Source organism: Podarcis bocagei (assembly GCF_964188305.1).
Source record: "Podarcis bocagei genome assembly, chromosome: 5".
In the NCBI taxonomy this organism is placed as follows: domain Eukaryota; kingdom Metazoa; phylum Chordata; class Lepidosauria; order Squamata; family Lacertidae; genus Podarcis; species Podarcis bocagei.
Window position 1 is genome coordinate 32,072,210 of NC_138129.1, and position 26,093 is coordinate 32,098,302.

The 26,093-nt window shown below is 44.3% G+C and overlaps 1 protein-coding gene across 2 annotated transcripts in view; it reads right to left on the reverse strand.

The window, feature by feature from the left end:
• ACSS2 (acyl-CoA synthetase short chain family member 2) overlaps positions 1–26,093 on the reverse strand; it is a 56,668-nt gene that overhangs the window by 2,519 nt on the left and 28,056 nt on the right. The window contains exons 4-18 of one of the 2 annotated variants that reach the window (XM_081196189.1): positions 25,112–25,215; positions 24,520–24,592; positions 22,342–22,417; positions 21,475–21,589; positions 19,227–19,265; positions 15,482–15,619; positions 13,761–13,931; positions 12,846–12,979; positions 12,059–12,191; positions 11,441–11,497; positions 10,923–11,003; positions 8,547–8,655; positions 7,723–7,791; positions 2,797–2,973; positions 399–473 (exon numbers count right to left, since the gene is read on the reverse strand). In XM_081196189.1, coding sequence (XP_081052315.1) covers positions 399–473; positions 2,797–2,973; positions 7,723–7,791; positions 8,547–8,655; positions 10,923–11,003; positions 11,441–11,497; positions 12,059–12,191; positions 12,846–12,979; positions 13,761–13,931; positions 15,482–15,619; positions 19,227–19,265; positions 21,475–21,589; positions 22,342–22,417; positions 24,520–24,592; positions 25,112–25,215 — 1,551 coding nt within the window. The remainder of the gene's footprint in view (positions 1–398; positions 474–2,796; positions 2,974–7,722; positions 7,792–8,546; positions 8,656–10,922; positions 11,004–11,440; positions 11,498–12,058; positions 12,192–12,845; positions 12,980–13,760; positions 13,932–15,481; positions 15,620–19,226; positions 19,266–21,474; positions 21,590–22,341; positions 22,418–24,519; positions 24,593–25,111; positions 25,216–26,093) is intronic. The other variant, XM_081196190.1, reaches the window with a different exon arrangement.

Sequence of the window (26,093 nt, forward strand, 5' to 3'; positions counted from 1 at the left end):
CAACTTCTACTTTGCCTTGGGAGTTGCTGTCCATACAATTCCCACTGACCTATACGGGCATTATAATAAATAATAATACCCCACCCACCTGGCTGGGTTTCCCCACAAGCCACTACTGCCTTGTTACATACTAGAAATCCTTTCTGCCAATAAAAACAAATGTCATGTCATTCCTACAGTAGAGACAAGAGGATTTCCATGTTTTCCACAAGGCTCCAAGACAACAGGGGCTACTAAATAGCTACTCACAGCTTTACTAGTTTTCCCAGTTTCCACGCTGTGTTTCCAAAAAGAAAGCAGAGAATGGAAATTCAACTAGTAGCAAGAACCTGTAATGTAATGTATTTACCGCACCATGATCTGTGCTTCCTGCACATATACAGTAAAATCCATCTTACCTGAGCGGGTTTTGGGCAGGCCAGGTGCATTCTGAATATAATCTGGTGTTGCAATGGGTCCAATCTTTTCTCTAACTGCAAATGAAAGATTAAGGATTTTAGCTATGATAGCCTCTGGACCGTTCGTGAAGCACCTGACTTGAGGAAATAAAACCCATGCAAACAGGGAGAATAGCTGAACAAGACACCAACATCCCACCCAGAAAGGAGAGAAATGGAATATCCTGGGGAAGTGGAAATGACTGGCATTCTCAATAGGAACACACTGCAATAAGTAAGGTAAAGGACCCCGGACAGTTAAGTCCAGTCAAAAGCGACTATGGGGTGTGGTGCTCATCTCACTTCAGGCCAAGGGAGCTGGCGTTTGTCCACAGACAGTTTTCTGGGTTGTGTGGCCAGTATGATTAAACGGCTTCTGGCGTGACGGGCCACTGTGATGAGGGCCAGAGCGCATGGAAACACCGTTTACCTTCCCACCGCAGTGGTACCTATTTTTCTACTTGCACTGGTATGCTTTTGAACTGCTAGGTTGGCAGGAGCTGGGACAGAGCAACGGGAGCTCCCCCCGTCGCATGGATTCGAACTGCCAGACTTTGCAATTAGAAGCCCAAGAGGCTCAGTGGTTTAGACCACAGCACCCCCCTGCTCCCTGTTACACTGCAATGCAACTTTAACACACATAGTAGGAACAGAAAACAAAACCCTTTTCAGGAAAAAGATTTGTAAATTGTAATATAAATTCTTCCTTGATTGTTTCCACTTCAGTTTTGTAACAGAGGTTCTTCATTCATCGTTCCCATTTCCAATTAGAACTTATTCGTTCTTCTAAAAGGTATGCAAGAGTTTTATTCTATTTGCTCTTATTTCTGACAGGAAGCAGTGTTTCTCAAACCACAGGGACCCCTCCCACGCTGACTTCTCTGCATCTGTTGTGGAACTCCAATGGGGCATGGTCTAGATCCACAGTCAGTACACAGAAGGCACTAGCTCATCCTCATGTGCCTGTTCCATCTGCAGGTGTCATCCTTGGCACGCCCCAGATGTCCCTTCACAGCTGCACAGTGGAAAGTGGGATTAGTTTGTCTCTCATTATAGTCTTTCAGGGAAACTCTTCTCCTTGATGAGTGCGTGAAAGGATTCTGCAGAATACAAGTGTTTGAATGACAAAGGGGCTGACCGGGAGTAACTAACACCAACAGGCCTGTTTTAAAAAGCAGCCACTCTGGGGAAGTCTTGCTCCGCTCATTAAAAACACATCAAATCATTTCTGTTCCCGTAAGACCTCGGTCAGATAAATACCGCTACCCCAGAGTCCAATTTGGAAACCAACCTGTTGTGCAAACCCACCCTCCTCTACAGCAACTCCGCTGTCAAAGGGAAAGGAAGGGTTGTTGTGCATGCCTTGCCACTGCAAAACCCACACCCTGTTCACGGGCCATGCGGTCTGCCCTTATGTATTCAAGTCAGGTGCCAGCTGGCAAGGAGAGCAACATGTGGGAGGCAATAAGGCCAGCAGAGATAAATTTAGCTTCTGGGACTACTAAGCAATGAACCTTTTATTTGAAAACTGTCCTGCCAGCCAGGCTGTGGGATGATGCAAGTTGTGGGGGTGGGGCTTCATCTCAGGAAGATTGGAAGGGCTGAAGAATGATCTCCAAAAGAGAAAATCTGAGCCAGCAGGTAGCTTTCCTTTTGCTGAACAGGCTGGTGTGACATCTGCTCCACCAATGTGATCCTGGCTCAGCAACTGAGCACATGCTTACCATGCCTAAGGTCCAGAATTCAGTACCTAGTATATCCAGTTTTAAAAGAACTGGGTAAGAAGTGAAGGGAATGTCCTTTGCTGGATATTCCAGAGAGACTGACAGTTGGACTAGATAATACCAAGGACAAAGAAAAAGCCCACCTAGCCCTGCATGCTGATCTCAGAGTGGCCAACCCGATGGCCATGGGAAGCACCCAAGCAGGACCTGAGCACTACAGCACTCGGCCCTCTTGTGATTTCCAACAACTGCTATTCAGAAACACACTGCCTCTGACAGTGGTGGAGGAGGAGAACACAACCATCAGTGGCAATAACTACTGTGCCTTATCCTTCGTGATTTTTTTGTAATCCACTATTAAAGCCATCCAAGTTGGCAGCCATCACTGCCTCTTGTGGGAGCAAATTCCGTAATTTAACTACATGTGGGGTGAAGAAGTACTTCCTTTTGTTTTCCAACATTCAGCTTCATTGGGATGTGACCAGTTGGACAAAAAATCTAACCTGGCCTAAGGTGGCTTCTTCCTTGGTTGCATGTGCAGCATGCTACCCTGCCCCTCCCGCACCCATCTCACAAATCCAAAAGGACTTTCTGGCTCTTTTGCCAAGCGACATGCGGTGGTCTACCAAGGTTACCTTGCTTCTTCAGTTCATCAACTAAGTTCTTTGTGAAGTCGTGACCATCCTTCAGCGTCACAAAACAGTAGAGGCACTCGCCCTTCACTGGGTGCGGGTGGCTTACTACTGCTGCCTCCGAAACCGCCAGGTGTTCCACCAAAGCAGATTCAACTTCTGCTGTACTCAGCAAGTGCCCTGCAAACAGAAAGAAATGGGGGCGTTTTCTTAAATTGGCATTGCTACCCAGGCCTCTTCACTTTTCAAGAGGTTTTCCACAAAAGCCTATTGACATCAGGCAGGCCCCTTTACTGTACGGTTTTCGGCACCTGCTGAAAATACCTTCATTTAGGAAAGCCTATCCATGTTGAAATTGGTTTTAATCTAGTTTTTCGCTTATTGGGTTTTTTTATTTAAAAAAAATCTGAATATTTTATATAGTTGCTTTCAATTGTCTTTTTTTACTGATAACTTCGTTGTTTTATTCTTTTTGTAAACTGAAGTTTTGTTTTGAGCAATCAAGCATCATATAAATTTTATGAAAATAAATAACTAAGCAAGCCAAGACCCATGCTGAAGGCTAGGGCTTAAGGTAATTCTACTGGCTGAGGCCAACATGGTTATCCATTGGCATAGATTGCATATTGCCAAAGAAATATCATCACCTAAATAAAAAAGGAACCCTTTACACTAAAATCTTGGTCAAGATGTAAATGTTGCAAAATAGCATTCTAGAAAGGTACTATGGGAGAAAACACAGTTTGATCCCAAGTACAACTTGTAAAAGCTAAAAAATAAATAAAAGTAGCCAATAATAGTAAAGCAAACCATATCTTAGTTTGGTGAGTTTGTTTTCTATTTTTTTGGGACTTCATAAGATAAAAGAGGAAAACATGTTTTCCTCTAGTCTATCTGAGAAGACTCCTTGAAGTTCCCCAAAGAGTATGCCTGCACTGATTCTGCTTGAGCGGATATGGTGCTATGTACCATGATAAATTATAAAAACAAAAACCAGAGACATGTAAATGTTAGATATTTCAATCTCTGAAAAGATACAGTAATAGCTTTCAAGTGCCCAGATATTTGATAGTTATGGAGATTCTTTGGACCATTATGAAAGGAAACCAAAAGGTCACATTGCAGGTAATATTATGTGCTTCCTGAAAACCCCATGACTATGCAGGAGTCACTGGCACAGTACAAACATTAAAATCCCTATAATAATATAATAATAATAATTTATTATTTATACGCCCATCTGGCTGAGTTTCCCCAGCCACTCTGGGCGGCTCCCAATCAGTGTTAAAAACAGTACAGCGTTACATATTAAAAACTTCCCTGAACAGGGCTGCCTTAAGATGTCTTCTGAATGTCAGGTAATTATTTATCTTTTTGACATCTGATGGGAGGGCGTTCCACAGGGCGGGCGCCACTACCGAGAAGGCCCTCTGTCTGGTTCCCTGTAGCCTCACTTCTCGCAATGAGGGAACCGCCAGAAGGCCCTCAGCGCTGGATCTCAGTGTCTGGGCTGAACGATGGGGGTGGAGACGCTCCTTCAGGTATACAGGACCGAGGCCGTTTAGGGCTTTAAAGGTCAGCACCAACAATTTGAATCGTGCTCGGAAACGTACTGGGAGCCAATGCAGATCTCTCAGAACCAGTGTTATGTGGTCCCGGCGGCCACTCCCAGTCACCAGTCTAGCTGCCGCATTCTGGATTAATTGCAGTTTCTGGGTCACCTTCAAAGGTAGCCCCACGTAGAGCGTGTTGCAGTAGTCCAAGCGTGAGATAACCAGAGCATGCACCACTCTGGCGAGACAGTTCGCGGGCAGGTAGGGTCTTAGCCTGCGTACCAGGTGGAGCTGGTAGACAGCTGCCCTAGACACAGAGTTAACCTGGCCTCCATGGACAGCTGTGAGTCCAAAATGACTCCCAGGCTGCGCACCTGGTCCTTCAGGGGCACAGTTACCCCATTCAAGACCAGGGAATCCCCCACACCAACCCACTCCCTGTCCCCCCAAAACAGTACTTCTGTCTTGTCAGGATTCAACCTCAATCTGTTAGCCGCTATCCATCCTCCAACTGCCTCCAGGCACTCACACAGGACCTTCACCGCCTTCACTGGTTCTGATTTAAAGGAGAGGTAGAGCTGGGTGTCATCTGCATACTGATGAACACCCAGTCCAAACCCCCTGATGATCTCTCCCAGCGGCTTCATATAGATATTAAAAAGCATGGAGGAGAGGACAGAACCCTGAGGCACCCCACAAAGTGAGAGCCCAGGGGTCTGAAAACTCATCCCCCACCACCACTTTCTGGACATGGCCTAGGAGGAAGGAGCATAACCACTGTATGACAGTGCCCCCAGCTCCCAGCCCCTCTAGACGGTCCAGAAGGATGTTATGATCGATGGTGTCAAAGGCCGCTGAGAGATCCAGCAGAACTAGGAAACAGCTCTCACCTTTGTCCCTAGCCCGCCGGAGATCATCAACCAGCACGACCAAGGCAGGTTCAGTCCCATGGTGAGGCCTGAATCCCGATTGGAAGGGATCGAAATGGTCCATTTCCTCCAGGCGTGCTTGGAGTTGTTCAGCAACCACCCGCTCAATCACCTTGCCCAAGAATGGCAGATTTGAGACTGGGCGATAGTTGGCCAAATTGGCCGGTCTAAAGATGTTTTTTTAAGAAGCGGTTTAATGATCGCCTCTTTCAGCGGGTCTGGGAAGGCTCCCTCACAGAGGGAAGCATTCACCACCCCGCAGAGCCCATCGCCCAGCCCTTCCCGGCTCGCTTTTATCAGCCAGGATGGGCAAGGATCAAGGAGACAGGTGGTCGGTTTCACTTGTCCAAGCAGCCTGTCCACATCCTCGGAGGTAACAGATTGGAATTGATCCCATGTAACAGGACCAGACAGAACTCTAGCACTCTCCCGCCCTGGCCCTGCTCCCACGGTGGAGTCTACCTCCTTCTGAATCTGAGCGATTTTATCTGCAAAAAACTTTGCAAAAGCATTGCAGGAGATCTTGGGGTCCCTACCAGGCCCCGGTGCTACAGGTGGTTCGGATAGATTGCGAACCACGTGAAAAAGTCTCCTGCTGCTGTTTTCTGCAGATGCAATGGAGGCGGCAAAGAAGGCCCTCTTCGCCGTCACCATTGCCACTTGGTAGGCTCGACGTTGAGCTCTAACCCGTGTCCGGTCTGATTCAGAATGAGTTTTCCGCCACCGGCGCTCTAGCCGTCTCAACGATTGTTTCATCACCCTCAGCTCCGGGGAAAACCACGGGGCTGTCCGGGCTCCATGCAATCGGAGAGGGCCCTTCGGAGCCAGACAGTCAATAGCCCTGGTTAACTCCGCATTCCAGCATGCCACCAGGGAATCAGCTGAAAGGCCATCAACTTGGGATAAAGCATCCCCTACCACTCTCTGGAAGCCAATTGGATCCATTAAGTGGTGGGGGCGGACCATCCGAATCGGTCCCACCTCCCTGAAGAGGGGAAGGGTTGCGGAGAAGTCCAGTTGCACCAGGAAGTGATCTGACCATGGCACTTCTTTTGTTTCGCTTTTAGTTAGTGTCAGATCACCAACATCCATTGAGGTGAACACCAAGTCTATGGCATGTCCATGGCTATGAGTTGGGCCAAACTTATTCAGGGACAGCCCCATGGAGGCCATGCTTTCCACGAAGTCCCGAGCAGCCCCTTGTAAGGTCGTGTCGGCATGGATGTTAAAATCCCCCAGGACAACCAAGCTAGGTGTCTCCAGGAGCATATCCGCCACAACCTGAAGCAGCTCGGGCAGGGAATCCTTGGTGCAGCGGGGAGGTCGGTATACCAGTAGGAATCCTGTACTGCCCCTATTGCCCAACTTCCAGAACATGCATTCAGAAAACTGGGTCTTCCCAATAGGACGCCTGGTGCAGACTAATGACTTCCTAAAAATCACTGCAACCCCCCCTCTCCGCCCACATGACCTGGGTTGCTGTGTGTAAGAGAAACCTTGTGGGCAAGCAGCGGCAAGGACAGGCCCATCTGCTTCATCCAACCAGGTCTCTGTCACACATGCCAGGTCAAATCCTCCATCCACAATCAGGTCGTGGATGGCAGTGGTTTTATTCATCATTGACCTGGCATTGCACAGCAACACTTTCAGGTCATGTGGGTTTCCCTTGCTGATTACTGTATCCTTCCGGTCAGAACCAGACCTGGAGGCAGGGATAGTCCTCAAACAACGACTAAACCTGCCTCCTCGGTAATGACATGGAAAATGGGGCAGACAAAACTATAAAGTAGAAAGAAGCTCTTAAGGGGATGGGCTCAGACATTGGTTGCTTTCAGGTAAGCTTTATGCACCTGCATCAATCCCTATGATTCCATTGCACTCCATGCTTTGCACATGGAGAAAAACAAACCATTTTTAACCATAATTTTGTATTATGTATAAACCACACGGGTGGCTAATGGCTTCCAAACAAGCCAGGATTCCTTGTTGCTTTGATGACAGTGACCATAGTTCCCAGTTTACACAAATCAGGCACTAACATCTAACTGCAGCTTCCTGCTCTGCTTCCCCATTCACACAAAGCAAGAATGAGAGTAAAGAGGCTGCATGTGTGTGCATGAAGCTCAAACGTATCCTGGCCTATCAAGCCAGAATTTGATTATGCAAGCACAGTCACTATTGATTTTTTGCATTCACTGGTCTAACCTTTTTTGGCCCAAGCATCTCATTCATCCTTGGCTGACCCTCTGTCAGCCACATGCTTTAAACAGTACTGAGGAGGAAACATATCACACACCCCACCCCCAAATTTTTGGATTGATTCGATTTACACCCTGCTCTTCCTCCCAAACGAGCCTAGGGTGGCATATCATGTCAAAAAGGCCTACCATATCATTGGGAGAGTTTTACAGGAAACTCGAAACCTTCCACAAAGATTTTGTTCTTACCAGAAACATTCAGCATGTCATCAATTCGACCTGTGATCCAATAATAACCATCTTTATCTCTTTTGCAGCCTGGCAGGGAAAAAACCAAACCAGCAAATTGACCAATGTAAAGTAGCCAGCTAGGGAAAAAAGCATCTAGGGAGAACTGGGGTGGGGGTGGGTGTACACAGCACAATGTGAACAAATGACACTAAGTATTTATTAAGAAACAAAAGACAGCAAAAAAGAGTAAAGTGAAAGGCAGTAGTCACACCTCATTGCCCAGAAGCCCTGCTGCCTAACTGCAAATACATGGGACCAGCAAAGATGAATGAGTGGAAAAGGAAAGGCCCAATGAACCAATTTCTAAGTGCCTCCCTACCCTATGCATTGCATATTTCAGGGCTGAACTTCAGTATCCAAATCAAATTCCAGGCAAATCAAATTGATGTAAATAAAGGGTGCCAAAGGGGGTTTGTTCCCCATATCCTTTGTGACTCACACGTCTTCTCCCACAATTTGCTCCTAATTCCAGGGAGTCAAGCAGGGCGGACTGTGGATTTCATAAAGGGACCTCTTGCCTTTGTTGCCAAGATCTGAGCATTCATTCCACGGCTACAAATTAAAAGCTCACAAAACCCAAATACGAATCAAACCTAGTCCATACATATAGCTCTAAGTCCCTGTTAGAAAGAGAATTGAGATGGAGGGGCTGGAAATAAAAAAAAAGCTGCACAAAGGAAGTATGTTGAGCCTCTTTTTTATACATCATGCTTAATCCGTACCACATTATACAGGAAGCATGCTTTACTGTCAGTATTACAGGATTCCGTGTAGAACCTTACCATCTCCAGTCACATAGTAACCAGGGAACTTTTTGAAGTACGTGGTCTCAAACCGCTGGTGGTTTTTGTACACTGTGCGCATTATTCCAGGCCAGGGTTGCTTAAAAACCTAAAAGGAGAGTACAAATAAGAGAACATATTAAATGTGGGTTTCTTTACTATGCCCTAACATTGCATTGAGCATTTTGTCCCATGTGAAACTGTGGCGTACTTCCAAAGAATTGTTCCTCTCCTCCCACAAAGGATTCAATACGGTATAATGCTATGCTCACACAAGGCATTGGGTGTTAAGTCAATATGGCGCATTGGCTCAAATGATGGACTTTGTCCTGGGAGACCAGAGTTCAAATACCCATTCAGTCAAGTTTGCCTCTGAATACTAGTGACTGAGGATCAAGATGAGTTACATACGTCTTGCTGTGAGAACTGGGTTAGACATACCTTGGGTCTGATACAACATGTATTGTTTAGGTTTAAGATATGCCACTGATAACCACAATTATAACATGGCATAACCCTGGGAATGTGGTCCTCCCAACTGTTCCATGCTGGAAACAAGACAGAAACATGACAATAATCTGGCTTGTCAATGCATGTAAACTAGAGCTCGTGGTTTTTCTCTCTTAAGCAAACCGCAACCTGAAGCTAAGGTCTGTTAGCTCACCAAGAAACAAACTACAAGCCTAAGTTCAAATGTCACCACATGCCAGACTCTGGAATTGTTTCCTCCTGCTGCAACACTCAGGAGAGGACGAGCAAACATTAAAGTGCATCAAATCATAGTTTACTTTAAAGTTGCCAGTGTTTACCTTATTGAATTCTACACACAACATAAAATGAAACATGGCATACTCCCGCCATGCCATGCCCCCCCCAAAAAACTTCTAGCCAAGTAGACCATGCTAAATCAGATCACAGTGGGTTTAGGAGAGCAGGAAATTTTCGTGTTCAATTTTTTCCAGGAAATTCATGTCACAATGGCATCACTACAGCGATTCCAGATGCCCTCTGCAACGTAATTATTAAACGAACATACAGAATGGTATCGTCTTTCATAAATAGAAGCTGGACAGCACCCAAGCAACCCATGCACATTCTTGACACTTTGACTCTGCTCTGGGCAACGGTCCATTCTGCAGATATATTTTATGATCCTTTGCTCTTGGTGAAAGACAACTTGCAGGCTCCTGTGTAAAATCAGTTCAACTCTGATAGTTCAAATCTTCTTCACTCCCAGAGAGAAATTTGATCTGATCAGAGCTGAGCTCAAAACTTATTACAATGCTGAGGAGTTGCCACACTCTATGCTTAAACAGTAGACCCTCCCAACTTTTACTGGGGTGTGTGTTTTTCCTTTAGAAAGAGCAGCCGCCAAGGACTCAAATTTTGACTGAGACAGCAGCAGCAATTTGAGAAGGAGGGGCCGAACCCCTGTCCTCTGCACTGCTTTCCCAAACACCATCCCATTCCAAAGCAGCCTGAGAATTAAGCAGGTATTATTCCCACTCTAGTTACCCTATCTGCTAGTGAATATGTATCTTACACATGTATCCGCTAAAAGGCTAACTTTGGGGAACTAGCAATGCTAAGTCCAGACACAGTGGTGGTCTGGATGAGGGCCAGTGAACTGAAGCTGAATCCTGGCAAGGTGAAGAGCCTAAGATGAGTGGTGCCCAGATCCAGGAAATTGGTCAATTGCTAGTTCCAAACAGAGCCGCATTTCCTCTGAAGGAACAAGTCTGTAGTCTGGGGTTACACCTGTACCCATCTTCGTCAACTGAGGCCCAAGTAGCTCCAGTGGCTGAGAGTTCCTTTTTCCAGCTTAGGTTGGTACACAAGTTTCAACAATTCCTGGATACAGATAGCAGTCACAGCAGACTGTGCACTGGTACCTTCGAGAGATTACTGGAACAATCTCTATGTGGGGCTGCCCTAGGTTGCATACTAGAGAAACCAGCATCTAACATGCAACACGTTTATTAAAGTAATACCACTGGCTGCCAATACGTCACTAGGCCAAGCTGAAAGTTTTATTTGTGTGTGTGTGTGTGTGTGTGCATGCACACATTCTCTCTCTCTCTCTCTCTCTCTCTCTCACACACACACACACACACACACACACACCCTAAAGTATTAAACTTGCTTCTGAAGGAAGTGATGATGGCCACCAATTTAGATAGCTTTAATAGTATGGAGGATAAGGCTATCAATGGTAACGAACCATGACTGCTATGCTCTGCTCCACTGTCTGAAGCAGTTAAGGGACAGATATCCCACACATGGAACTAATGCAAAATGGGAATGACTATATAGAGCCCATGAAGCTCCACACACAGAATGAATTTAGCCAGCAATAAAAACTTCACTTTTTCTTACCAGGTAACCTTCTGCTTCTCCTTCCAGCTCCTCCCCAGACTCGTCCAGCACCGCAGGGACCACCCCAAAGAAAGGAAGCGTCTGCCAAGGAATATTCATAGTAGAATTTGGAAGAAGTGGAAAATGCAAACTTAAACCCCCAGAGAAAGCAGACATGTGGAAGGTAGAAAATGAACTTTGGACTTGTTTTCACATCTGGGCTAAGTTCTTCCATTCCCATCCCCAAATAATTCACCACAGAAGGTTCCATGACTTTTAAGATTACACTCAAAGCTTCTGGTCAGCAAATAAGTCAATTTCCAGGAAGGAAAACTGCTATTCACTTAGAGCCTATCATCCCACTTTGGTTTTGCCTTAGAAAATGCTTTAAAACATGTAAGTGTGTATAAAATAATTTGCATTTATCTGCATGTTTGTGAGAGGATTATTAGTGGAACTATTGTGCCAAAGCCCAAGGGGGGTGGGGGACAAAAAGTACTGCTGCACAAACAGACGAGAACAATCAGATCTATACTTACAGCTGAGCCTGGCTTCATTGGTATGGCAGCAGGGAGAGGAGTTAACACATGGCCACCCTGCAGGATAGAAACCCAAAACAGTCACAACAATACCAGGCAGTGGAGGAGAAGCTGAGTTGTTCCGAGCCACAGCAGGTAGCAGCAATGCATTTCCAAGCAACTGTACTTTTGCTATAGAAAAACTGTAGCAAGTTTGTGGGCAAAAACTCAAAAAAGGTGGAATTCAACTAAGTTGTTGCATGTACAGAATGGGGCCTGCTTGCTCCGCATACCCCACACACCCCTAAATTGACTCTGGAGGATTGGGGAACCTGCAGAACAGGTTTAGGGGGCATGCAGGGTGAGGGAGGGGAGAAAACCTGACCCCCCCACGTACCCCACTTACCACTATATTGAATTCCACTCAAGAAGTGGTATTCATCTAAGTTTGATGCAGAGTAGACTCACTGAAATTAATGGGCATTACTTAGACAAGTTCATTTACTTCAATTAGTCTACTCTGAGCAAAACCAAGCTGAATGCCACCCAAGACCTAGTACTTGGAGAGCGCAGGAAAATCCTAACAGGCAAATAGATCATTCACAAGACAGAAAGGGAACCAAGAACCAAATAACTCACAGTCTCTGTCTGCCAGAAGGTATCCACTATAGGGCATCTTTCTTCGCCAACCACCCTATAGTACCATAGCCAAGCTTCTGGGTTTATGGGCTCCCCAACTGTCCCAAGGATCTTCAGGGACTTCCTGCTGTACCTGCCATAAGAAGCAGATAGGTTTTTAAAGAGAGGGAGGAAAACTCCACAAGAAAAAAATTGGTTGGCAGTTCCAGAGCTGGCCCTTCAAGGAGAGTGCCAAGCAGCACAAGGAGAACATTGCCAGAAACCGACAAAAGCCTCCTGTCAAGAGCAAGCACAGTAATTGGGGTGAGATTCAGACAGACCTTTTCTAGCAGTCATCAGGGCTTAAACGAAGCACCAAGATCCAGCCAAGTATATTCCCTTCCCTCTTTTCTCACTGTCCTCTCCACATTGTCTTTATATGAGGGGTGCCAACTTAAATAAAATATGGGGGGGAGGTAAGCCCCGCCCCATGGAATCAGTCACATGATGTGGTGTATGCACACCATTTAAATGGCAATGTCCATCAACTGGGGGGAAGGGCAACCCGCTCATATATTTTATTGGGGGCCCCGAAAGGACCTTGGCCCCTAGGAGTTGGCCCCTATGCTTCATAGCTTATAGAACAAACGTAAAACAAGAACGCTGTTCCTGAGGAAAAGGCGGGAGGAATTAGCTTTGTTCTAGGGTTTGCTTTTCTCTAGAGCGATGCATGTTTGAGATTATATATTCCCAATGCTGGAAGGTTATTAGCAAAACCACTCTCTGTCTTGCTTAAAGTCCTACTTACTTCCGGACATGTTCATCTCCATACTTCATGAGGAGGCGAATGGCAGTGGGTGCTGTGTAGAACTTGGTCACCTTGTACTTGTCAATGATGCTCCACATACGACCAACGTCTGGGTAAATGGGAAGCCCTTCAAACTGAGCAGAAAACAAGTCATTTAGCATGAGAAGAAGAAACCCACCACCCCACCTGCTGCTTCCAGCAAGTGGGGTGCAAAACTTTGCAGCCCTATAATGCTTCTGTAGCCTAAAGAACGCTACTGAGCACAGATGTCTTTGGGGACCATTCATGACTTGATTTGAATCAGCAAGACTGCCTGGCTCAAATCAGAAGAAGGTACTTGTGAAGAATGACAATAAGAAGAACTTGACCAGCAATGAACCTCAGTGCAAACGAGGTTTGAGGAGCCATGGTCATCAACAGTGACCTAACTTGTTTAGCTGCTTTCTTGTCAATGAGGATGTTGCATGACAAAACCAATACAGTGGTGCCTCGCAAGACGAAAAGAATCCGTTCTGTGATTCTCTTCGTCTAGCGGTTTTTTCGTCTTGCGAAGCAAGCCCATTGACAGATTAGCGGATTAGCGCTATTAGCGGCTTATCTGCTGATCGGATCAGCTGATAAGTGGCTTAGCGGCTTAGAAAAAAGGGGGGAAGGGGGGGAAAACAGCAGGAACTCGCAAGACATTGTCGTCTTGCGAAGCAAGCCCATAGGAGATTCGTTTTGCGAAGCACCTCCAAAACGGAAAACTCTTTCGTCTAGCGAGTTTTCCGTCTTGCGAGGCATTCGTCTTGCGAGGTACCACTGTACAATTCAACCTTGATCAAGGCACTCAATACTTGGTTTGTGTAAGCCTGGTAAGGCTTCTAGTTCCCCCTCCCCCACCCTCATACAGCCCCCGCATACCACAGAACTTACTAAGACACTGGTTGCCCCATTTGCCAAAGGTCCATATGTGAGGTAGGAATGGCCAGTTATCCATCCAATGTCAGCCGTGCACCAGTAGATGTCCTCAGGATGGTGATCAAACACATATTTAAAGGTAGTGGCAGTGAAAATCATATAGCCACCTATTGTATGTACAACACCCTGAAACAAAGAAAACCAGCTGGAATTAAACAGAACATTACTGGCTTGATTTCCATTATATGAGAAAGCATACAGCAACATTGGACTCAGCTAGATTGGTAAAGAAAAAGCGATTTACAGTGGTACCTCTGGTTACGTACTTAATTCGTTCCGGAGGTCCGTTCTTCACCTGAAACTGTTCTTAACCTGAAGCACCACTTTAGCTAATGGGGCCTCCCGCTGCTGCCGCGCTGCCACTGCGCGATTTCTGTTCTCATCCTGAAGCAAAGTTCTTAACCCGAGGTACTATTTCTGGGTTAGCAGAGTCTGTAACCTGAAATGTATGTAACCCGAGTACCACTGTATATGTGTTGTATTTGCACTATAACATTGTGCCATCAGATGGCAGTGTGGGGTCCTGTTTTTCTCTACCTGTTTTCCCTGTTTAACTTTACAATGCATTTAACTGAAACACTACTTTGATGTGTCTAGTTCCAGCCATTTTTTTACTCAAGCACTACCGCATTGAACAAATACATCAGTAAAACTTCAGCATGAGAGAAGGAAACATATTTTTACTGTATCATTAACCACATTATAACAATAACATTAGTTCAATCACACACAAGGGTAAGCGGTATGACTCCCTTTTACAGGGAAACATCACCATGAAGTACTTTTCTTTGCAATGTTTACTTGCAGTGTCATAATTAAATGTGAAAATAGTGGCACCAATCCCAAACACAGCCCTGAGAGGTAACCAAATTAGTTCATGTGATATTTTTGTAGTCATCAAACCACTGACCACATAAATTCAGTAAAGTGAGTGCTCTGTACAGCAAGCAGTGAAATAAACACTTCAGAGATTATGCGCAGACTCTTATCTCGTGTGAATTTAAACAGACAAGGCTTAGGAAGCATATGTTGTTATGAAGAAAGCCTGTAATGTGTATATGTACTATGTATAGCAAAGACTAAAAAGTATTAGGCTTTCTGTGCCTCCTTCAATTATTTATGCCAACTGCTGCTCAATAATCGGTGAAAAAATACATGTGGCCAGTCCTGCACCCTGCATGTATTTATATACACACAATGCCACCACCCCAGAATTTCACAGTGGGCCACATAAACAGAACAAGTCAGACCACTGCTCCAATGGCATCTATTTTGACTGGCAGCAGCTAGGCGGGGTTTCTGGGCAAAGAACTTTCACAGTACCTGCTACCAGAGATCCTTTTATGGGGAGATGGGAGGGACTGAACCTGGGACCTTCTGCAGGCAAAACATTCTCTATCATTGAACTTTCCCCCTTCCAAGTAACCTAGAGCACCTGGAATACAAGAGGTCTCGTTACACTAATGTGTAATTAATGTTGCACTAACGTTACAAGTATTTGTAGAGATAGGGCCCATTTCTGGTTCCAGACCAGTACTGTGAAAGCATTAAAACAGTAAGCATTCGGATCCAAAGCGTCCACACAGCAGAGTGAACAGCAAGCGAGTGTGACTTGGAAAGTAAATATTAACTCTTCACTTCATGCTTTGGCACAGGATCAGATTAAAGGAACATACCTTCGGTTTTCCAGTTGACCCACTGGTGTAGAGAATAAACAGTTCGTCTTCCGCATCACACCAGACAGGCTCACACTCCTTGCTAGAATTCTTCATAACGTTGTGCCACCAAAGGTCGACGTCTGAATTCCAAGGTATCTGAAGAAAACCACATAGTAAGAGGCACACATAATGCTTAAAAGACAGCAAGATGGTCGGAAAAACCCAGCTTTGGAGCTCTTGCACTTTAATTGATTATTTTGGCTTCTAAAGCAGAACTCTCCTTCACCGTTTCAGCTTTTCTTCTATTTTTAAAAGCGTTTTCCTTTCTTAATAGCTGCAGAAGTACAACTACAGTGTTAACACACCACAATACCTGTTTAAATGAGCAGTTCTGACCAAAACTGTGGTGTCATTAGTTCATCAATCCTAGTGATTCTGCCTTAATAATACTGATCTTATTGTTAAATGCTGTTATTTTTCCAAGTAGCAAACAAAGGCTACTGAACATCTGTCAGAGCCTAAGCAATAGCTACAGGAATGTAGTGCAGGAGAAAATATAATTATTACCAGTAATGCTGTTTATCGCATATATATAAACTTGATCTGCAAGTTCTTCATAGTCTTTCATCTATCGTCACAACAATCCAGTAAGGTAGGCTACTCTTACTGAAAGGCTGAAATACAAGCTTGCCCGAGGTCAAACCAAGTCTCTGGTGGGGGGTGTGTGTGAGAAACTATTAGAATTCTTTTAACCAACAGCCCTATGGATCAGGAATAATATTCACCAAGTCTGCATGCTTGGCTTTAGTGAATAGGTAAGTCTATTATCAGAACAGTTGTGTGCACATCCTATATTCATATGCAACTATTAATAGTTTTTCCCAGTGTGTGTCTCCCACTGTGTTTCATATAATTATAAACCACTTCAATAATTTGTCTTCCCCTGTATGCATAACTGTATTTTCATCTTCATGATTCATGAACAAATAGTTCTTTACAATGGGTAGCATTAGGAAAGCCCCTTAATGAATTTGAACAAATTATTTCAGTGCATTTTAGACAAGTCCTTGAATTTATGCAAGCCAGTTCAACTTCATCTGCTGAGACCAGAGCTATCCAAACCACTTCATTTTGAATATTCTGTGCATGTGCTGTGGACAAAAGGTGCATAAAAGGAAGCAATTCAGGAATGGTAAGGAAACTCCCTCATGGCAGTCAAGAATGCCTAAGGGAAATACAAAGGTTTCTGAAATGAAGTACAACACACACTTTAACTCCTGTGCGTTCATGAGCAAAGGCCCTCACCAGTGAAGATCAGCTGATATCAACCATTTTATTCTTGCAATTTTTATATTCACCTTGGGGGCAATTGTGATGGAGAGGAGGAACATAAATATGTTTTTTTTAATAAAAATTAGTACATAAATAATAAATCCCCAGAGGAGCCCTCACCGTGTTTCTTTATGTGTTGCTGCTGCAAATTTCCCCTTCTCAATGGAAGGGGGCCATTTTAAGCATTTTAAGCTACACTGGGCACAACTGGATCATTCGATTGCACCCAATATGAAGAAACAGCAGAATTAGCTGTCCCCAGGAGAAGCTGATTGGAAGTAGACAAGGCTGGAGCAGTATGCTGGTAGAGGTGCGGCAGGCAGCCTCCATGTGGGCGAGTGCTTTGGGCTCACAGAATTCTCTCCTTTTTAATGAATATATCCTCTATAGCACACTATCAGTTCTCTCATAACAACAGTGCACCCTAGTAGGTATTAATGCAAAGGCAATGCTTATAGAACAGTGAGTCTGGATTCTTGAGTGTGTATCATGTAAACTGAAACTGCTACATAGCTCCTCTCCTGGTTACATCAGGCTTAACTATAAGATGATTTCAGTACAAAGCCAATATTGCAAACCCCACTTTGAAGTTGGCTTGAGCAAACAAAACAAGTCAATACAAAATAGTTTTAAAGAGTGATTAGGTGAAACAAGCATTCTTGTTGAAATGAAACAAATGCAGTGTTGTGTACCCAATTTTCATTGAATTTTTAAAAATCTTTGAAAATCCCAGTCTAGGGAGCTGATGGGTGGTGAGGTGGGGAAGAGAAACACAGTCAAAAGGCTGTTGTGGAAAGTTTGCGTAAGGCGTAACAGTATTTGTGCTACCAGGAACAGGATATCCTCATGCAAATTTCTGTAGGACTCTCACACCCCCTTTGCACAGCCTAACGTGCAGTGCCAAAGCTGGTAAATTTTTGGAAAGGAGCCATAAAGCCACCTTTCAGAAAAAGCAGCAGCTTACCTGTATAGCTAAGCTTTTCTCCCTACACTTTTAACAAAAGAACATGTGAGTTGCAATTTCTGAATAATCCCCTTATGTCCTGCATCATGTATTGAAGTCTACTTAAAAAAAAATACTGAGCAAGTGTTTCAATACAAATCTTTCAGTGTAGTGCTATGATATGTAAGCAGGAAAACTGCCCGGGGCAAGGGTGCAAGCCCAGAATGCAAAATGTGGTTACATGTGTATGCTGTCAGTCAGCATCCGACTCACTGTCCATCTGGTGTGGGGGCAGCTGCCCTAGAGCTTGCACAGTTGGTAGGGCGTTTGGCAGGGGGTGTTAGCATGATGCTCAGGCTGTGGGGCACATGCTGCTGACCAGCAGGACCTCGCACTGGTTATGTGGTGGCAAACAGTAGTAACAGTCACTGCTGCATATACTAATGGATAGAGTGATAGGTGCATATTGAGTAGTATCTGCATCACACTGCCTTTGCCAAGAGGCTACACCTTCTGGAGCCTATATGCGCTCTTTCATTCACCGCTCAAAGACTGTATCCAAATCCTTGCTTGGAGTGCTTACAGCTTGAGAAGAGTACACAGCAGTTAAGCATGAAGGTTATACAAAACCATGCTCACTTTCCAAATATCAAGCAACAAGCCAATTCCCAGAAAAGACAAAACCTCTTGAAAATAATATCAAGAAATTGCTAGTAATAGAATTACTAATCAAGGACTAGTAATAGAAATCTCCTTGTACTGGAAAGCTGGTGGCAAAATCTTCGTTCTTGTAGAATCGTTTTTCAACACAACTTTGATGCAGAGGAGCAACCATTTTGATTGGATTAAGCCAGCTAAGAAGGGGAAAGAGGACAATAAAGGCCGGAGCCACATCTCAGCCTGTTACATACAATAGTAATCATTTGGTACAATGCTGGTGGAAGCAGAGCTGGCTCAGCTGTCAGGGTGGAAGCATGAGACAGGCTACTTCACAAGCCCATAGAGCTGCTTTAAGGTAAAGAAATGGGGTCTGAGCACAGAACTCCTGGAAGCTGCACCAAGCCATTCAGTGTGTGAACATGCTGTGCATCATGTAACCCCGTTTCAGGACCCCAGCTGTGCTTATTTCCTAAGAGATATCACAAGGACCCGCATTCCTTCAGCACCCCTTGACATTTCTGTTGGTTTTGTGTAAAATCCCTTTTACGTTTCATGTCCATATACAAGAAGATACTAAGAAAGTGTTAGGACTACAACAGAGTCACTGTCCCTCCCAAACAATCCCAGGCCATGGCATGTATCGCGGCGCTCCCTTCCAACCCTTGGGACAGTGATGTCTATGACTAACATGCAACTGATGGAAGTGGGGTTAGGAGGCCACACTGTGCCGTGCAGCGAGAGTGAGAGCAGGTAAGTGAGGAGGAGTGCTGGAAAGGGAAAGCAGAACAGAGGGGTGCCGAGAGAAAGCTTCTGCTACACAGTAAATACCTTGGGATGGACTCTCTTTGAGCTCTCAGTCTTTTTTTCCTGTTGAAAATTCACAAAGATATAAGATTTGAGAAGTGGAAGAGTTGTGCTAGGGTGCCTATACCTTTTAAAATACCATGCTGGCAAGGAAAGACATGATGCAGCTGAGAGGGTGCACATCATGGCTGCAAAAGCGCATCTTCTTGGATGCTAAAGATGAGCTGCAAAGCATAGGCTCAGGCAACGGGTCAATCCCTGACAATGCTTCTTGGCTGATTCCATTTCAGAGCTTTTCTTCCTGCATACAAGAGCCCAGGCTGGTCCTCTAGCCTGTGCTTTCCAGTGCAGGATGAAGCCATGGAAAACCAGTTCTTATACTGCTAAGGTAACACAAAAAGGGCATCTGCAATAGGCTTCTGATGAACTAATGCAAAACAGCCAAAGAGAAATGGGTTTTACTCAGTGCTCTGCAGAGAGCCAGATCAATGTGAAGACCAAGAAGCTGAACAGGTATAAAAAGGGGGCAGAACAGGATTTGCCCTAGTATGACGTGTCCTTGCTAGTTCACTAAAATAGGAAGCAACTTTCATCAATGCAGCCATTGTTAATACATTGCTCATCAAACAATGTAAACAAAGTATTCACTGCCCATACATTGGCAGTAGTTTGTTCCATCGCTAGTCTGGATGCAGGTTTCTGAAATAGCTGAAGCTTCTGGACCAGAACCAAGAGCAGAACCACATAACCTCAATTCCAAGCACTGTTCACGCTAGGCATTACAATATATTGTCATACAGAATAGCCTCTAGAGAAGGTTCACTTGGCTCTCCAACAGGATTGCGGCTAAGTTGAAGTATCTCCAGCACAGAAACCTGGCACCGGAAACCTCTGCACTTATAGAAGCTATCCAGAAAATATTATTCCTTCTTATTCCCCTGGTGCTGTGATAAGGGAATCTAGCACTGTGTGTTTACAGGAACAGCACAAGTGCTGTGGAAGGTAGTGGAAAGATAAACTGATTAGTTTGTAAAAGGCAAGGTGGACATTGGGTTACAACTTATTTGTAAGATAAGTGGGATGGGTCCAAGCAACAGTGAAGTGCTCTGGGAAGTCTGCATGGCAAGGGAGAATGTTACTGCGCCAATGGATTTGCAACCTGAGGGTTTCCCAGATGATAAACCAACAGTAAAAGCAGGAACTATCTCAGAGTTATGTTCAAATTAGTTCCTCTTTTTTTGCAGGAATCCATACAAACATAACAGAAAGACAGATAACCTTGCTGTAGTACAAGATGAATAACTTGTTGCCCTCCAGATATTGTTGGACTATTGCTCCCATCAGTCCCAGCCAGCATGGTCAATGGTCAGGGATTATGGGAGCTGCAGCCCAGAAACCTCTGGAGGGGCATAGATTCTGCACTCTTACTGTAATGGAAATACCTGTGATTCCCATCCATATTCTGATTGTAAATACAGTTTGCATACTGCAAGCACTGATAAATTTCACAGAAAAAAAGCCCTGGTCCCATGTCAACCTAGTTCAAGAGCATGGTGAGAAGCCCACCTACTGCTTATTTCATGGCGCAGGTGACTCTGTTAGTGTGCTTGCTGCTCTCACAAAGACAACTTAATGCCTCAAGTTTAAAGAAAATATGCACACAAAAATGTCCTGTTTTCAGACCTTTAATTGTATCATGGACTAAACACATGATAGCTTTTAGATTTCTATCTGTGGTGGAAGTAACAATTCTGCTATGTAAGTGAGAAAAGGCCCATATGTCTTTTAGCACCATATAAGTTTTAAAGAATAAACTTTTCTAGAATGGCAGGAAACTGGGGGTGGGGAAGAGTGAGGATGAAGCGTAACTTTGCTCCATTTTTCCGTTTTCTGCTGAAGGACCTGATGATAAGTCTCATGATCCAGTAGTGAAGCTTGCCCAGGAAAGTAAACTTTTAAAAGCACAAATCTTCGGCGGCAGCGATATCACAGGCACTATCCAGTGAGTGGGTATGATTATTATACAGCCATATCGCACATAACAATCTCAATTGCAAGGCAAGGGCTGTTTGGGAGAAAATAGCATTTCTTCCTGGCAATGCTAAACAGTTCTGCCTAGTTCTCTACAATGCAGATAGAAGCACCAGGAGCAAAACAAATCTTAACTCCCAATGGCAGAATAATTATAAACATGCAATCATCTCTCTCAAATAAGGAAAAGCTGCTCAAGCCCTTAAACAGGTCCTTCACCCATTTACAACAGGAAACTCACCTGCACACTCTGGCAGATTCTCTTGAGAGGTGGAGACTTGCTGCTTGGCCCATCCAGCACCAGTTCTTCCCTTCCTAAATGCTTGACCACAATGCACCTTCGCAGAGGGGCATCCCTACAAGGAGAGGGAAGATGAAGTCATGAGCCCAAACTATTTTAATGGAAAACACACAACAATTCCAAGAAGAGAGTCTAGGTCATTTGCCTGAGCGCAAGTTTGAACCTGTGCAGCTGATTATGAAAGTATGAGGCAGGCTGGATAAATTATATTGATCAACCAAGTTCTACCACTAAATTGCTAAGCACTCTTTACTGTGGGGTGCTACTTCATTGGATGGAAAAACCACTTTCCTATCAGTCATCTGATGTCATCATGATGTCATAAGTGGAACTGATAAAAATCTAGTCAAACAGTCAAAAAGGGCCCCCACCCCTCTGCTAAACCATGGATTGCAAACACTCTTCCAAACAGAATGTCTAACTCTTGTATGCAAACAATGGTTTGTCAGTTCAGACACAACATTTAACCATAGGTAAGCTTTCGCACCAATGGCTTGATGATGTATGAACTGAGTCATTGAAGTGGGAATATGTTTTGACTTCCTGCCCTAATTAATTGTTGACAAATATTTTGTGCTGGAAAGTCAGCAACTTCCATTTCAGAAGTAGTTAACCAGATAGGGGAGAACAAATGCTTACAAGAAAGGCTATTATAGTTCTAAACAAAATGCTGTGGGGTGGACAGAGTGAGCATCTTTCAAAAGGGGTGTATGTACATGGCACATAATTTCCCCAGCTTTATTTCTATCCACACCTCTGTGCCAGGGATGCTATAGCGTTTAAGACCACAACTGCAGTCTGACTTACTTGTCTTTACATTTCTGCAAGGCGTCATCTGCTATCTGCTTCAGGTTAATCAGCTTATCACCTCTATAAAAGGCATCTACAAAGAGTAAGCAAATCATTAAACTGGCGCACCAGAACAGCCTGCAAGCACTTGAAGGCCACAAGAAGAAAGGGACAGCTTGGTTTAAAGGAAAGGATGGAAACAACGGAATTAAGAGAAAGTTTGCTAAAGTGAAGACCAATCATGGACACAGTAGAGGCCTCTATGGTAAGGATCTGAAGTCTGTGACCCTCCATATGTTGTGGGATTCCTTCTCCTATCAAGTCCAGCCAGCATGGCCAATGACATAAGAATATAAGAATAGCCTACTGGCTTGCAAGTATGGCATCTAGAATAAGAAATCAAGATGATAAACAGATGAGAAGTGAGTGGGAGTATTTAGGGGATTATTTACAACAACAACAAAAATGATCTCAAATTCCAAGTACGGGATACCTTGTGACCAACAGTTGATAATATAAATGATATGTCAATGTGAAAAATAAGGTGAAGGAATTAATGTATATGCAGCTAAGCAAGATGTACAAAGAACCGTCACTGAATGCTGGGTGGGGTGTCTAAAAAAGAACTACTGTATAAGAATGGAAAACGATGTAATTGTAAAACTGAAAAGGGGCGAGCCGAGGGCTGCCCCGACCTTAAGTGGCCTTTAGAAGGCCCGCCCCTGCCGCCAGCCGATTGGCTGGCGCTACTGGGGATGCTAAATAGGGGAATCCCTGCCTCCCGCAAGGCTGGCGCCAGCCTCGCGGGAGTGAGTGTGGGCGGGGTCGTGATCCCGCAACCCCCCCTCCTCCTGAAGATCGGTAGGGGCATTGTAAAACTGAAAATCTAAAAAGAAGAAGAAAAAGAATCTAGCCTGCTGGATCAGACCAATGGCCCATCTAGTCCAGCTTCCTGTTCTCACAGTGTCCAACCAGATGCCTCTGAGGAACCAAGAAGCAGAACATGAGCAAAAGAGCACGCTCCCCTGCTGTGGTTTCCAGAAATTGGTATTGGGAAGACTTGCTGCCCCCAACTGTGGAGGTATCATGGCTGGTAGACCTTGATAGCTTTCTCCGCGAATGTGCAATGCTGAGAGTTGCACTTCAACTGCAGGCTTTCCATCCCTGCTTTATGGAATAAATGAAACCTACCTTACTGAAAGGGCCTCAGCTTTCAGTGCCTGCCCAGCACATTTTGCTGCAAAGGACAAGATGGCACTCCCATTCAACTGGACTGGCAACTCAACCTTACTTAAATATTTGCAACAGGACAGTGCCCACCATTTCACCCAAGAACAGCAGGCTACTTTACAGGGTGCAGGACAGGCTGTGTGCCCCCCCCCCACAGCTCTGCCCGCCAACTAAATGGAGATGGTTGGAGAGCTCCACAAGAATGGCTGGGTGAGGGGTTGATGCTCCTCCTGAGGTGGTTACATCACTCTGTCTAATGGTAGGGCCAACCTTGTATGTTTACAGTGAGCAATAATCTTGGAAGTGTTCTATGGGGAACAATCAGAAGGAAGAAGATTTTACAGGACTTTCCCCTGTTTTAGTTCGACATGATGTAGCAAGTGGCAGGAGACTAACATACAGATCTTGGAGATCTTGATTTATTGTGTTACAAAATTAAACAGAAACAGTTTGAACTGTTAAGTTAATGCATGCTTTCAGAATGTGGAAATTCCTTTATTTTTATTTATCTGGCATGGAAAGCCAAACTGAATGTCAAATCATGAACTAAGAATGCAATCCCATGCATATATCTAGTTAGAATTGTCCCACTCTTTTCAGCGGGGTTTTTCCCTAGGCAGCTGCATAGGATTGCAGCCTAAAAACTGTATCCAGAATTGCACCCAGGAAATCTGACACAATTTTTGAAACCACCTGTAGCAACAGAAACCATCAAACAAAGTGGAAGGAGGCTCTTTCGATAATGAAACTCCACCTTATCAGAAAACGGATGTATTGCCCACAGCTTGTGCCCTGACAAAACATATCCCTGGACTGCAGTTCAACCCAGTAATAGCTCCTTCCTAGTAAGAGGAAGAGCATAAAAAGTTGGCCGAACATGGGGTGTTTTCATTAAAAGGTCAATCTTGTTTGCAAAGTATTCTGATAAGATTAAGGGCCCTGCAGTTTAGAAGAGAACTGTTTTACCTGCAGTGATGAGAAGTGAGCAGTGGGAATCAAGGATCCTTTCACAAAGGGATTCTGCCGAGAAACCTGCAAACTAAAAACAAGAACACACGGTTAATCACACTTGCAGTTGTGAACAGGGACTCAACGAATGGCACTTTTACAATATATTAGTGCCATAACTTTTCCAAAAGGCTATTCTAGAGTGCTCTAGAGTTCCTTAGATGATTATCAAGGTTTTTTCCAATGAGAATTGCATATATATTTCATTGAAATACAATTTGCCCATGGCTACCAGACTTCTGCAAGGTACAGCTTTGCTGACACCCCCACATGTACAGACCATGCATTGGAACACTCTGCAGAATCCTCTGCAATGCTCAGGGAGTGGGGTGGCAAATGTCAACATGGAAAACATTCTCTAAAAACCTAAGCTTAAAAATCCTTAAACTGGAACACAAGATTTCACCCCCCCCCCAAAAAAAACCCCAGTTCAGGGGCACAAAGTTAGCTTAATTTGGGTTGCTATCTGCTACAAGCACTGTTCATTTCAATCTGCAGCCAGTGCCGCACAAGAACAGAAATCACACCAGAAGTAATTGCTCCTTCCTACCACAATGGAATGAACTGCTCCAATTCTGGCACAGGCTAGCATGGCTACCACCAGCTCAATGATCATTGGCATGTAGATAGAAACTCTGTCTCCTTTCTTTATGCCTGTGAAAGAGAAAGAGATGTTTCTCATGCCAAACAGCGGACACTCTTTTTGCCATTCAGCCACTGTGTCCTGGGCCCTGGTATTCCAAGAGAAAGAACAAAGCTGGAAAAAAAAGAAGTCAGGAGGCTCAAAAACACAAGCATACAATTCCTGAAAGATCAGAAGTGTATGCATGACAAACAAAACTTTTGAGGGGGGGGGGACTTGGGATCATCCCTGGGGTTACCAATGAAAGAGAAGCACATTGTGGCTGAATTTAGAAGGGCATCTTTGCTTCAAAGACATTGCCAGTAGTATCAAGGGATGGCACTACAGAATAAAATGCTGTTAATATGTTTTCTTCAAGCCACAGCTAAGAAGAGGAAGCACACTGATGCTTCATTTCCATGTTGCTTTGCAAAACACTAGCAAGTTAAATTCTCACAACAGCCCCAGTAAAAAGTGCAACTATCTCTTTAGTGGAACCAGTCACCGTTTTGTATTTAGAAGTTTCTAAGGCTAGGGAGGATATGTTTCTATTTAAACATTTTAGAATATAAATATACCAAAGGGTTCTCTTGCTGGTCAGATGCATCTAATATGAAATGTTATATGCAAACATTTGTTACATTTTACTTTCCTTTGAAAAAGATAACTTTATATTAACAGCATTTTATTTTGTAGTTCCATCCATTGATACTACTGGCAACATTCCTACAATCGCCTGATATTTGTTTTTTAAAGCTGAATACAACTTTATTTGACCACACCTTGCCACATATTCACGAGCCACATGTCAATATGTTTGACAGATAAAAAACAAACCAACAAATAAGATCATTCGAAACATATTTGTTGCTTTCACTGATACCATCCCTATATTCTGCATATTTTACAT